The sequence below is a fragment of the Phyllobates terribilis genome, unplaced genomic scaffold (assembly GCF_046119375.1).
Source record: "Phyllobates terribilis strain yellow unplaced genomic scaffold, ASM4611937v1 Scaffold_13__5_contigs__length_258822181, whole genome shotgun sequence".
In the NCBI taxonomy this organism is placed as follows: Eukaryota; Metazoa; Chordata; class Amphibia; order Anura; family Dendrobatidae; genus Phyllobates; species Phyllobates terribilis.
This window is the reverse complement of record NW_027362773.1, coordinates 244,345,803-244,359,818: the sequence shown is the minus strand read 5'-3', so window position 1 is coordinate 244,359,818 and position 14,016 is coordinate 244,345,803. Positions and strand designations below refer to the sequence as shown.

General features: G+C 42.4%; 1 protein-coding gene across 1 annotated transcript in view; it reads right to left on the bottom strand.

The window, feature by feature from the left end:
• The window catches only part of ZNF423 (zinc finger protein 423), a 295,163-nt gene that overhangs the window by 211,400 nt on the left and 69,747 nt on the right, over nt 1-14,016 (bottom strand). The window contains exon 3 of the mRNA XM_073659374.1: nt 8,550-8,738. Coding sequence (XP_073515475.1) covers nt 8,550-8,738 — 189 coding nt within the window. The remainder of the gene's footprint in view (nt 1-8,549; nt 8,739-14,016) is intronic.

Here is a 14,016-nt window from a genome sequence, read left to right as displayed (position 1 = left end):
TGGCATATTGTAGGCGAGATACTTTGTGGCATTTACGCAGTAATGGCTTTCTTCTGGCGACTCGACCATGCAGCCCATTTTTCTTCAAGTGCATCCTTATTGTGCATCTTGAAACAACCACACCGCTAGTTTTCAGAGAGTCCTGAATTTTAGCTGATGTTATTTGTGGGTTTTTCTTTGCATCCCGAACAATTTTCCTGGCCGTTGCAGCCGAAATTTTTGTTGGTCTACCTGGTTTGATTTTTACAGAGCCCCTGATTTTCAATTTGTTAATCACAGTTTGAACGCTGCTGACTGGCATTATCAATTCCTTGGATATCTTTTTGCATTCCTTTCCTGTGTTGTACAGTTCAACTACCTTTTCCCGTAGATCCGTTGACAATTCTTTTGCTTTCCCCATGACTCACAATCCACAAACGTCAGTGGCTGAATGAAAGATGCAAGATGCAAGAGTCTGTCTAGATCCCAGAAACTCACTCAGCTTTTATGCACACACACTGATTACAAGCAAACAGGTCACAGGTGAGGATGTTACCTTTAGTAGCCATTCAAACCTATTTGTGTCAAATTCTGTGCATGTTATCAGACCAAAATCACCAGAGTATGTGAACTTTTGACCAGGGTCATTTGAATGTTTTTGGTTGCCATTAAGATTTAAAAAGAGAAAACACAGTAGTTTGACAATAAATGGCTTCACCCAACCAATAACCATGAGTGGAGAAAAAGTTTTTTGTTATCATTCATATTCTCTGAAACAAGGGCAAGAAAGGAAAAATTCTGCCGGGGTATGTAAACTTTTGAGCACAACTGTATTGCACAAATGATCAGAAGATCACAGCTTCAAGATCCCAAGGAGACTATTGAAGCAAGCAAAAAGTGTAAAAAATAAAAATAAAAATTAAAAAGTTTTAAAAAATATGAAAAAAAATAAAAAAATATAAAAAGTTAAATTAAAAATAAAACAATAAAAAAATACACATATCTAGTATCAGTGTGCCCGATCTATCAAAATATAAAAAAAAAATTAATCTGATTGGTAAACTGCGTAACGAGAAAAGTTTTATTACAAACTTTGGAATTTTTGTTTCACCACTTAAATAAAAAAGAACCTATACATGTTTGTTATCTGCAAACTTGTAATGAGCTGGAGAATCATAATAGCAGGTCAGTTTTACCATATAGTGAACATGGAAAAAAAAAACAACACCTCCTAATAAACTGGGCCTGTTTTATTCAAGCACATCTAGTCTGTTATTCTGTCCCGTGAAGTCCAATAAAAAAAATCCGGCACCTGTTTTTTTTTTTTTAGCACAGAAGTATATGGATGTTGGAGTATACCATTCATTACAGCCGCTTTGAGCTTTTTCTGGTGTAAGCAGTAGTGTTTAGCCACCCCCGTAGTGTTCGGGTTCGGTTCGGTTCGTCGAACACCGGGATGTTCGAGGAACTGTTCATCGAACTGTTCGTCGAACACCTTAGAACACCATCGAACACCGTTAAAACCAATGGAAGGCAAACAAAAACACATAGAAACACATAGAAAACACCTTCAAAGGTGTGTCCAAAAGCTGACAAACTGCTCAGAAGACACTCTCTTTAAAAAAGCCGGCCGGCAAATTCAGCAGCGGCATACACCGGTACCCGACAATTTAGACAAGAAGGAATAGAGCATCACACATAGATTAGATAGATAGAAACATGTCAGTCACACATATAAGAAGCACAGTGACAGTGTTGGTTACTGCACTTGTCATTTAGTGTAAAGGATTTATTAAAAAAAATATTAGTGTTTTCATGCACCGTCTCTTTAAAAAAGCCGGCCGGCAATTCAGCAGCGGTACCCGACAATTTAGAACAGAAAGGAATAGAGCATCACACATAGATTAGATACATATAAACATGTCAGTCACATATATAAGTACAGTGACAGTGTTGCTTACTGTACTTGTCATTTAGTGTAAAGGATTTATTTAAAAAAATATTAGTGTTTTCATGCACCGTCTCTTTAAAAAAGCCGGCCGGCAATTCAGCATCTGTACTCGACAATTTAGAACAGAAAGATAGAGCATCACACATAGATTAGATAGATAGAAACGTGTCAGTCACATATATAATAAGTACAGTGATAGTGTTGGTTACTGTACTTGTCATTTAGTGTTAAAATAAAGGAATTATTAAAAAAAAAATTAGCGTTGGGTTCCCCGTAATTTTAGTCTCTAGCGGAGGTTAAGCAGACGGCTGGGGCAGATGTTTGAAGCCTGGGAAGGGGGTAATACCCATGGAGCTTCCCAGGCTACTAATATCAGCCCCCAGCTGAATACCTAGCCTTTACTAGCTATTAAAATGGGGGACCCCCCCAAAAAAATGACGTGGGGTCCCCCCTATTTTAATAGCTAGCAAAGGCTAGGCAGAGAGCTGGGGGCTGATATTAATAGCTCAGGAAGGGTGCCATGAATATTGGCCCCCTCCCAGGCTATAAACACCAGCCGTCAGCCGCCCCAGAAATGGTGCATCCATAGGATGCGCCAATTCTGGCACTTAGCCTCGCTCTTCCCACTGCCCTGTAGCGGTGGCAGTGGGGTAATAGGGCTGGGGTTGATGTCAGCTTATAATGCCAGCTGACATCAAGCCCAGGTTAGTAATGGAGAGGCGTCTATAAGACACCCCCATTACTAACCCCATAGTGAAAGTTAAAAAAAAACACAAACACCCAGAATAAAATCCTTTAATTGAAATAAACACACAATTCTTTATTGTTCTAAATTAAACCATACTTACCGTCACGCCCATTCCAGCTGAAGCCAACGATCTCCTGCAATAAAAATAAAATAATAAACCAACATCATCCTTACCTTTCGATGGTTCCCAGGACAGCTCCAGCTCTGCTACATCGAGATGACAGGCTGGACCGCAGCAGAACGCTGCCATCCAGCCTGTCAACCCGCAGACACTGAGAAGAGCAGGCTTGCTTGCGCTCCTCAGTGTCTCGCTGTGACGGCATCCAGATGAGCCGAGGTCATGTCCAATGAACTCGGCTCACCTCATGCACGTCACTGACAGCGTGGGAAAATTCTCCTGCACTCAGCGCTTCAGCGTGGGAGAATTCTCACGCTGAAGCGCTAAGTGCAGGAGAATTTTCCCACGCTGTCAGTGACGTGCATGAGGTGAGCTGAGTTCATTGGACATGAGCTCACCTCATGCACGTCACTGACAGCGTGGGAGAATTCTCCTGCACTCAGCGCTTCAGCGTGAGAATTTTCCCACGCTGTCAGTGACATGCATGAGGTGAGCCGAGTTCATTGGACATGACCTCGGCTCATCTGGATGCCGTCACAGCGAGACACTGAGGAGCGCAAGCAAGCCTGCTCTTCTCAGTGTCTGCGGGATGACAGGCTGGATGGCAGCGTTCTGCTGCAGTCCAGCCAGTCACCTCGATGTAGCAGAGCTGAAGCTGTCGTGGGAACCATGGAAAGGTAAGGATGATGTTGGTTTATTATTTTTCTTTTATTGCAGGAGATCGTTGGCTTCAGCTGGAATGGGCGTGATGGTAAGTATGGTTTAATTTAGAACAATAAAGAATTGTGTGTTTATTTCAATTAAAGGACTTTATTCTGGGTGTTGTGTTTTTTTTAAATACTTTACTAGAAATTCATGGCGGTCATGTCTAATACTGGCGTGACCCCATGAATTTTGGGCTTAGGGCCAGCTGATAATACCAAGCTGGCCCTAACCCCTTTATTACCCAGTGAGCCACCGCACCAGGGCCCTGGATGAGTTGGGTACAGCGCCAGAAGATGGCGCTTCTATGAACGCGCCATTTTCCGGGGTGGCTGCGGACTGCAATTTGCAGCGGGGGGGGGCAGAAAGCTTGGGCCTCCCTGCGCTGCAGATTCCAGCCCCCAGCTGCCTAGTTGTACCTGGCTGGACACAAAAATAGGGCGAAGCCCCACGTATTTTTTTTTTAATTATTTCATGAAATTCATGAAATAATTAAGAAAAAAAGGGCTTCCCTATATTGTTGTGTCCGGCCAGGTACAAATAGGCAGCTGGTGGTTGGGGGCAACCCGTTCCTGCCTGCTGTACCTGGCTGGACAGAAATATAGAGCGAAGCCCCACTTCAGTTTTTTTAAATTATTTCAGGAAATTCATGAAATAATTAAAAAAAAATTGACGTGGGGCTTCGCACTATATTTGTGTCCAGCCAGGTACAGCAGGCAGGAACGGGCTGCCCCCAACCACCAGCTGCCTATTTGTACCTGGCCGGACACAACAATATAGGGAAGGCCTTTTTTTCTTAATTATTTCATGAAATAATTTAAAGAAAATTGACGTGGGGCTTTGCCCTGTTTTTGTGTCCAGCCAGGTACAACTAGGCAGCTGGGGGCTGGAATCCGCAGCGCAGGGAGGCCCAAGCTTTCTGGGCCACCCCCGCTGCAAATTGCAGTCCGCAGCCACCCCGGAAAATGGTGCGTTCATAGAAGCGCCATCTTCTGGCACTGTACCCAACTCATCCAGGGCCCTGATGCGGTGGCTCACTGGGTAATAAAGGGGTTAGGGCCAGCTTGGCATTATCAGCTGGCCCTAAGCCCGAAATTCATGGGGTCACGCCAATATTAGACATGACCGCCATGAATTTCTAGTAAAGTATTTAAAAAAAACACAACACCCAGAAAAAAGTCCTTTAATTGAAATAAACACACAATTCTTTATTGTTCTAAATTAATCCATACTTACCGTCACGCCCATTCCAGCTGAAGCCAACGATCTCCTGAAATAAAAGAAAAATAATAAAGCAACCTCATCCTTACCTTCCCATGGTTCCCATGACAGCTTCGGCTCTGCTACATCGAGATGACAGGCTGGACCGCAGCAGAACGCTGCCATCCAGCCTGTCTTCCCGCAGACACTGAGAAGCGCAGGCTTGCTTGCGCTCCACAGTGTCTCTCTGTGAGGGCATCCAGATGAGCCGAGTTAATGTCCAATGAACTCGGCTCACCTCATGCACGTCACTGACAGCGTGGGAAAATTCTCCTGCACTCAGCGCTTCAGCGTGGGAGAATTCTCACGCTGAAGCGCTGAGTGCAGGAGAATTTTCCCACGCTGTCAGTGACGTGCATGAGGTGAGCTGAGTTCATTGGACATGAGCTCACCTCATGCACGTCACTGACAGCGTGGGAGAATTCTCCTGCACTCAGCACTTCAGCGTGAGAATTTTCCCACGCTGTCAGTGACGTGCATGAGGTGAGCCGAGTTCACTGGACATGAACTCGGCTCATCTGGATGCCGTCACAGAGAGACGCTGAGGAGCGCAAACAAGCCTGCGCTTCTCAGTGTCTGCGGGATGACAGGCTGGATGGCAGCTTTCTGCTGCGGTCCAGCCTGTCATCTCGATGTAGCAGAGCTGAAGCTGTCGTGGGAACCATGGAAAGGTAAGGATTATGTTGCTTTATTATTTTTCTTTTATTGCAGGGGATCGTTGGCTTCAGCTGGAATGGGCGTGATTGTAAGTATGGTTTAATTTAGAACAATAAAGAATTGTGTCTTTATTTCAATTAAAGGACTTTATTCTGGGTGTTTGTGTTTTTTTTTTAACTTTGACTATGGGGTTAGTAATGGGGGTGTCTTATAGACGCCTCTCCATTACTAACATGGGCTTGATGTCAGCTGGCATTATAAGCTGACATCAACCCCAGCCCTATTACCCCACTGCCACCGCTAGAGGGCAGTGGGAAGAGCGAGGCCAAGTGTCAGAATTGACGCAACCTATGGATGTGCCATTTCTGGGGCGGCTGACGGCTGGTGTTTCTAGCCTGGGAGGGGGCCAATATTCATGGCACCCTTCCTGGGCTATTAATATCAGCCCCCAGCTGTCTGCCTAGCCTTTGCTAGCTATTAAAATAGGGGGGACCCCACGTCAATTTTTTGGGGGGTCCCCCATTTTAATAGCTAGTAAAGGCTAGGCATTCAGCTGGGGGCTGATATTAGTAGCCTGGGAAGCTCCGTGGGTATTACCCCTTCCCAGGCATCAAACATCTGCTCCAGCTGTCTGCTTAACCTCCGCTAGAGCCTAAAATTATGGGGAACCCCACGCCAATTTTTTTTTAAATAAATCCTTTATTTTAAGACTAAATGACAAGTACAGTAATCAACACTGTCACTGTACTTCATATATATGTGACTGACATATTTCTATCTATCTAATCTATGTGTGATTCTCTATTCCTTCTATTCTAAATTGTCGGGTACAGATGCTGAATTGCCAGCCGGCTTTTTTAAAGAGACGGTGCATGAAAACACTAATATTTTTTTTAATAAATCCTTTACACTAAATGGCAAGTACAGTAATCAACACTATCACTGTACTTCTTATATATGTGACTGACATGTTTCTATCTATCTAATCTATGTGTGATTCTCTATTCCTTCCATTCTAAATTGTCGGGTACCGCTGCTGAATTGCCGGCCGGCTTTTTTAAAGAGACGGTGCATGAAAACACTAATATTTTTTTAAAAAAATCCTTTACACTAAATGACAAGTACAGTAATCAACACTGTCACTGTACTTCTTATATATGTGACTGACATGTTTCTATCTATCTAATCTATGTGTGAAGCTCTATTCTTTCGGTTCTAAATTGTCGGGTACCGGTGTATGCCGCTGCTGAATTGCCGGCTTTTCATGTTTCACTGTGAGCACTGTTCCCATCGATTTGGGCAATCACTCTAATGCCACAACCACCATGGCTGTGGCATTACAGTGAATGGCAGACAATCCCTGCATGATTGATGCTCTAAATAGCGCCAGACATGCAGGATACGCTTTTGGTGCACGAACAGTTATCGAACATAACCTCGAACAGCCGAATTTTTTGCAAATCGTTCGGGTTCGTCGAACAACTCGAACACCGCCCAAAACAGCTCGAATTTGAGATTGGCGAACAGTTCTAGTCGAACACCGCTCATCTCTAGTAAGCAGTAAAAAGTAAAAAATTATGATGCATACAGCCATTAATATATCAATCTAACACTGCATGATGGGGGGAAGATACAAAAATAATATTGGTTTTAATTTTGTTTGATATTTTCAAATGTCACCGGGTCTAACCGTAAAAGTGTTCATCCTCCTTATAAATGTTTGAGCACACAAGCCATCCAGACGTCTGACGGGGAGGAAACCTCCGGTTTACAGAAGTATAGATGTGCTTTATGCTACATTTAAAACGTAAGACAACAATGAGGCCGATACTCTAAGTGGTAATAAAACTCTATTTCAAAGATCCACTTTCAGTCAGTATTCTGTTCCATGGCACCGGGTCATCAGATTTAGTAAAAGCTTTCTCAGCATGAAAATTAGGTTTCGTCACCGGTCTTATAAAAATGAGAGAGTCTTATTTTAGGAGTTTTCTATGCAGTTATTTCAACTTGGCTGTTGTGAAGTCTTTATCCCAAAAGTGTCTATAGTGTCATTATGCTTTGAGTGAAATATAAGGCAATGCTGAACAGTCAATTCTTAAAAATAAAATGTAAAATATGTATGTATATACAGTACCAAGCAAAAATTTTAGGCAGGTGTGGGGAAAAAGCTGCCAAGTAAAATAGAAGTGTTAATAGTTTATTTTTATCCATTAACTAAATGCAAAGTGAATGAACAAAACGAGAAATCTAAAACAAATCAATATTTGGTGCGACCACCCTTTGTCTTCAAAACAATTCTTCTCTGCACACAGTTTTTGAAGGAACTCTGCATCGAGGTTGATTCCAAACATCTTGGAAAGCTGACAACAGATCTTCTGTGGGTGTCACTTGTGCAAATCCTTCTGTCTTTTCATCCCAGACAGACACAATGATGCTGAGATCAGGGCTTTGTGGGGCCCTGTTTTTCTTCAAGCTGAAGATAGTTCTTAATGATGTTGGCTGTATGTTTGAAGTCGTTGTACTGCTGGAGAATAAATTTGGAGCCAATCAGAGTTCTCCTTGATGGTATTGTATCAAGTCTGTCTGGGATTACATGTAGAATAAAGAGCCCAAAGGATTTGTGGAATCTTACATCTACAGAAGATCTGTGGTTAGTTCTCCAAGGTGTTTGGAACAACCTTCCTACAGAGTTCCTTCAAAAACTGTGTGCAAGTGACAAGTGTACTTATGCCGTTTTAAAGGCAAAGATAGTCACACCAAATATTGATTTCATTTAAAGCTTGATTTTTTTATTCACTTTGCATTTTGTTAATTGATAAAAAGAAACTATTAACACTTCTACTTTTTTAAAGAATTACTACATTAATGATATATTACACATTATATATATATATATATATATATATATATATATATATATATATTTCACTCCGGGTCTTCGGATGAACTATGGTGAAAGGTGGCAATGATTTCAGCAGGCGAGTCTACCTTAGATAGAGCAATAAAAATGACATTATCTATAAAAAAAAAATGACATTATTAATTTGTTATTCTCGCTTAAGACCCCCTAATGCTGCATTGTCCAATTACTCAGCTAACCACCTGTCAAACCTGCAAACTTAGTTTGGGATTACCTCCGAGGCAGTGCTGGGTCCGGTGCTCCGTAAGCTCGGCCAAGGAATCGAAATCCTGCTGGCAGTTATCGCAGGTGTAAATTGACTCGTCCTCCAGCTCCTCTTCCTCAATCCTCTCTTCCTGGCTGGTCACGCTGTTACCATCTTCCAAACCTCGTCCCTCTCTTTCAGCCTCCCTTCCAGGACCACCTGCAGGCACAGGAAGAACATAAAGTAACAGAGCCGTCTTTCACAAAACACTATAATTACTTTTTTTTTTTCTCTCTCTCCATCTAACTTTATCATGAAGTCACTTATTAGTTGGCTCGACATGATTAACTATTTAATCTCAGCCACGTGCTTCAGAATTTAGATGCCAACTACAGACAAAATAGATATTCTGTCATTACAGACAACATGGAGAGGTCAAACTGAGATAAAGAAGACCAATGATGAAATTAACTTCTTCCAACAGATACAATAAATGACGCTGGAGAAAACAGACATAGTTGGTACTTTATAAAAATCCTCTAACTATATGTCTGATACAGCAGTATACACCACTCAAAAAAAAACAAAAAAAACACATAACTGTGCAAGACTTCTGAACGATTAAAAAAAAAAAAAACATAACTACTAGCATATAATAATAAACAAACAGGTCTCTAGATTATTCACACAATATGGTTTCCGACTGCTGATCAAAAGACTTTCTAGGAGCCAATACATCTGTGTGTTCTAGTGCAGGAGCACAGCTCTCCTGCTTCCAGAGCAGCGCTCTCCTGCTTCCAGAGCAGAGCTCTCCTGCTTCCAGAGCAGCGCTCTCCTGCTTCCAGAGCAGCGCTCTCCTGCTTGCAGAGCAGAGCTCTCCTGTTTCCAGAGCAGAGCTCTCCTGCTTCCAGAGCAGAGCTCTCCTGCTTGCAGAGCTCTCCTGCTTCCAGAGCAGAGCTCTCCTGCTTCCAGAGCAGCACTCTCCTGCTTCCAGAGCAGCACTCTCCTGCTTCCAGAGCAGCACACAACTTAGGCCAGATATACACTCTGTCTGTGCGCTTAGCCAGTATAGTATACATCAGGCTCACATTCACCAAATAGAGGCCAAAAATGTGTTCTTTTGGCCTCAGTCTGCATACAGTTTGTTTTACTATACATAATGGGTCTGTGAAAGGAAATGTATACCATGTAGTATAAATATATATATTTTTTACGATAGCTTAACGAGTGTCTTGTGCAATCAGAGGGGTCTCAGGATCTGAACTCCAACTAATCTGCATGGCGTTTCATGTTCTGCTATACATTATAAATTCTAAAATAATGTACGTACCCCTTTAACAGTCTGTATGTTGAATGTAACAACTGGACCTCAAACCTACAAAACCATAGATCTTTATGGTTCCTAAAATAATAAGGAAATCTTTTCTTAATTAAAAATTTTGCACCGTTTAGCTACTACATCCTTTATCTATCCCAAAACTGCAGAATGGGTTAACCGTCAAATCCGTCAGTAAGTGAACTCATCTGGGCAGACTCTTCTATCCTGATTTATGACATCAAAGTTGAACTTTGATTTGGACTTAAATCAAGCTCACTGACAGATTTACAATTAACTCATTCTGCAGTCAGTTTTGTACTATGATACGTGTAGGCTGCGGAAGCTAAATTCTTTAAGAACACCCTACTGCAAAAAGGTTTTAGCCATTTTTGCAATAGGGTGTTTTGAGATCCTCTAAATCTGATTCTGAAAAATAAAGGGGGGAAGAGGGATAGGAATCCAGAATAAGGAATGTGAAGCCTAAGACAACGTAACTTTTCAGGCCTAAAGACGATTAAATAAAAATAATAATCTGGGGTGCCCGGCAGGAGATGACAGTAGAAAGTAGGCAATGTTTATGGCAGTCTGTACTCTGTCATATGGTCTGCCATGTGTCATGAACAGAATGCATGGGTGATGACTTTGATGAAAGTTCATTTTCTCTGTAACTCTACACTACGTTCAATAATTCATAAAATATTCATTTTAACGGTAGGCCTCAATTTCTAGGTTATAAAACATCTTTCCAAACTTTTATATGAAGTAAGAGAATTTGTCTCTCCGTCTTTTCTCGCAAACAACAGCAGCCGGAATGATAGAGAAATAAATGATTTGTTCAGCCTCACCGCTAATAGTGTTTGCCTCCTATGACTTACAACTTAATAAAATTGATCTCTCTGCAGCAGCGGGCTGCCGAGCAGTTGAACGGGGCTATCCTTGAAACGCGAACATTTTCTGAAGCTATTTTCTTACAATCTCCTAAAGTTCTGACCTTCGAGACCTTCTGACTGAGTGTTTGATGTGGACGGAGAGCTGGAGCAGTGTCAGAGAGATACCGGAGGGGCCAGGCTGAGCTGTGGTTTAACAAGACGCAATATCATAGGAAGGACAGAGTAACACCCTGGTTGTGCCCAGACGGATCGAGTACTGCAGCACACACAAAGCTTCACTATACAAGAAGAGAAAACACATACTTTGTATTAAAGTCACAACTCGCCATAGGGTACCATAAAAGCCACGTAATAATGCAATTGGAATGTGCAAGAAATTGTAATATTTTAGCTCAGTTTTGAGAACCCGAAATGGCAGACCTCCTTCAATGTCAGAGAAAGCCTCAAGTCCCATGTTGTCTCCATTTACGACCCCTCTATCTGTCTATTCAAGGTGAACCATACTCCGTCCTGCCATTCCCGCATAGGCTGAAGGGAAATGATCACACAAAAGTCATACATATAGCTTTGCCGTTATAAAGTACCAAAATCAGGGTATAAAACCATATTGGTCAAAAGAAGGACATCTAGAAGGAAATTTAGAATGTCGTTGACATCAAATATATGGTCATTAGAGATAAATAAGACATCCAGTGTAATAAACCAGCCTACAAGAGTACATACTGTATGTAGCTAAGACTTGGTGTGAGGAGCAGGTCCACAATCAGGTGTGAGGAGCAGGTCCAGAATCAGGTGTGAGGAGCAGGTCCAGTGGCAATCTCTGGCTGCTGGTCGGGAGACCTGAGAATCGTCTCTTATGGCATCCAGAGCTCTTCTTTTGATTAATTTACAAGGCACGACTTCATCGTTGCGGCATGACGCACATGTCACGTCGCACCAGTCCGGCTAATCAAAAGAAGAGCCTTGGATGCGGGTAGAAGGCAGTTCTCAGGGCTCCTGACCAGTGACCACAGATTACTGATATGTCTGATGAACCAAGTCCTGGAATTCACGTCAACTCTAATAGAGGCCTTAAAATAAATCAGGATTAACATGAAAAATCACGGACATTGATGTTAGCACAAATCAATTTGCAGGGCCTGGTCTAGATGCCACTTCAGTAATTGATAGGAGCCCCGATAACTGCCTTCTACCTCCTGGCAGCTGCGCTCTTCTTTTGATTAGCCGGCCTGACACAATGCTGTCGTGCCAGGCTGGCTACTCAAACAGAGGAGCCAGTAATGCTGTCAGATAAGAAGCGGTTCTCAGAGCTCCTTTCCATTGGCCACAAATTACCTAAGCGACTGATGGACCGGGTCCTGCAAATGAATCCGCACCAACTCCAATAGCTAATGCAAAACCATGCCTAGATGAAAAACATATACTCTCAGTTGCCTATAATAATAGGGGTATTACCATCCCGGGCATTGATGGCATATTCACACAATAATGCCACACATATCAGAGAGTCACAGGTCTAGGACCAGAGAACTACTCCAATCTTGCGCCGCTATGAACATAAAAGTGGCTGTGCATTGTAGGAAAGCAGCTAGCAAGGTCCTGGATGGGAGGAATGTGTCACCGAGGTGGCTAGCTTCGGTCATGTGAGTCCAGGAAAAGAAGGCTCCAGCAACGATAAGTTGCTGAGAGGTGTTTAACGGGTCCAGATTTTTGGGTCCGGGCTTAAGGAGTAGTCAGAAGAGCTGGGTGCGACTGGTCGTTCCCATATCTCCACTCCGCTATTAAAGGCAACTGGGCTACCTCAGTGGTGTCTTTGTGTGGAGGTGGAAAGACCTATTGTATGCTGGTCAGTCTCAGCCAGAGGCTAACTAAGACTGGGCTTGGCCCTGTTAATCCATAATTTTTCAAAAATGGGAAAAATGTAATTTTTTGTAATAACTAGACATCAATATTAAAGGAACTAATGAAGTTTAGTTTGATGTTTGTGGACCGTACATTCGATATAAAATATATTCCCTAGCGCGGTACTGGGATTGTTACCACTTACTGCCTCCAATGGGGCTCACAATCTTAATTTGACGTCTCCGTGTAGCTGCAGCCTGACCCTTTACATTTCACATATTGTATTATCAGACGACACAATGATTTCTACCGACATGTTAAGATTTCTCATCACATAGATAACTCAGCAGAAGCCCTGCCTTACACATTAATTGCAGAACAGAGAATATTCTTTACCAGTTTAGAGGATTATTGATAATGTCGCTTCAACTCCATTTTTACAACCTTCCTCGTGTGAAAACTTTATACTTCTTAATTAGTTTTTCACAAATGTAGGCGCCCGAAGGGAAATAGTGAACCAGCAATATTTACGAACGCCGGAGCACATTTCCCAGTGGCACGTTATTTGCCTGTATGTATAGCTATATCATGCAGTAAATCAATTGAGAATGCTTCTCCTCGTGTCGGATCTGTTTGCAGGTTCATATGTATTATACATAAGGAAAGCAATGTGAATGATATATATATATAAGGTTATGTAACGCAATAGTAATATGCTCCTTATTGCTAGAGGAGAAAAGCTCTTTCTGAGATTTACTGGAAAAGTACCGGCATTGTGTCAGCTTTACTTTCCCTTAAAGGGGTCGGCCGCTTTATTGATAATTTTAATCTACAGTATGTAGGAGAAACCTGAATAATATATACGTAGTAGAAGTTAGCAAAGCTTTGTGTCTTTACAGCATACCTCTCCGGTCCAGAAAACAGCCACAGATAGACGGGCTGTGATTAGACTCGTCCAATGGCATTTTCAATGAAAACATACAAAGCATGCGCTAGTTTCCTTAATGTCTAGGACCTGCGCAAGCGCAGCTGAATATGTACTGTCACCTTAGTATCATAATATTTTTGAGTAGAGTATAGTGTAAAGCCCCCCCAAACATATTAGATGGCTGTTGGCCGAACAATGGTTAGGCCGGCATCTATCTCGGCTGTCTCTCCCATACACAAGAGTGCTCGCTCTGACGCGCGCTCCTCTGTTCTTTAAGAGAGCAGTTAGGAGACGTCTCTGCCGGCGCGCTTATGTCTAGGGAACAAAAGGATCGTCTGTTCGAAATCGCACAAGCTGGATTCAAAATTTCCCCGACAATCGTCTGTAAGAGGCTCCTATACACTGCTGGCCAAACCTGTCGATAACAGTGGGTTCAGTTGATGTTTATGGGGGGGGACCTTAAATATTACATAAATCAAAAGGTCCCCAAATGCATTAGATAGCTATCAGTCGAAAAAT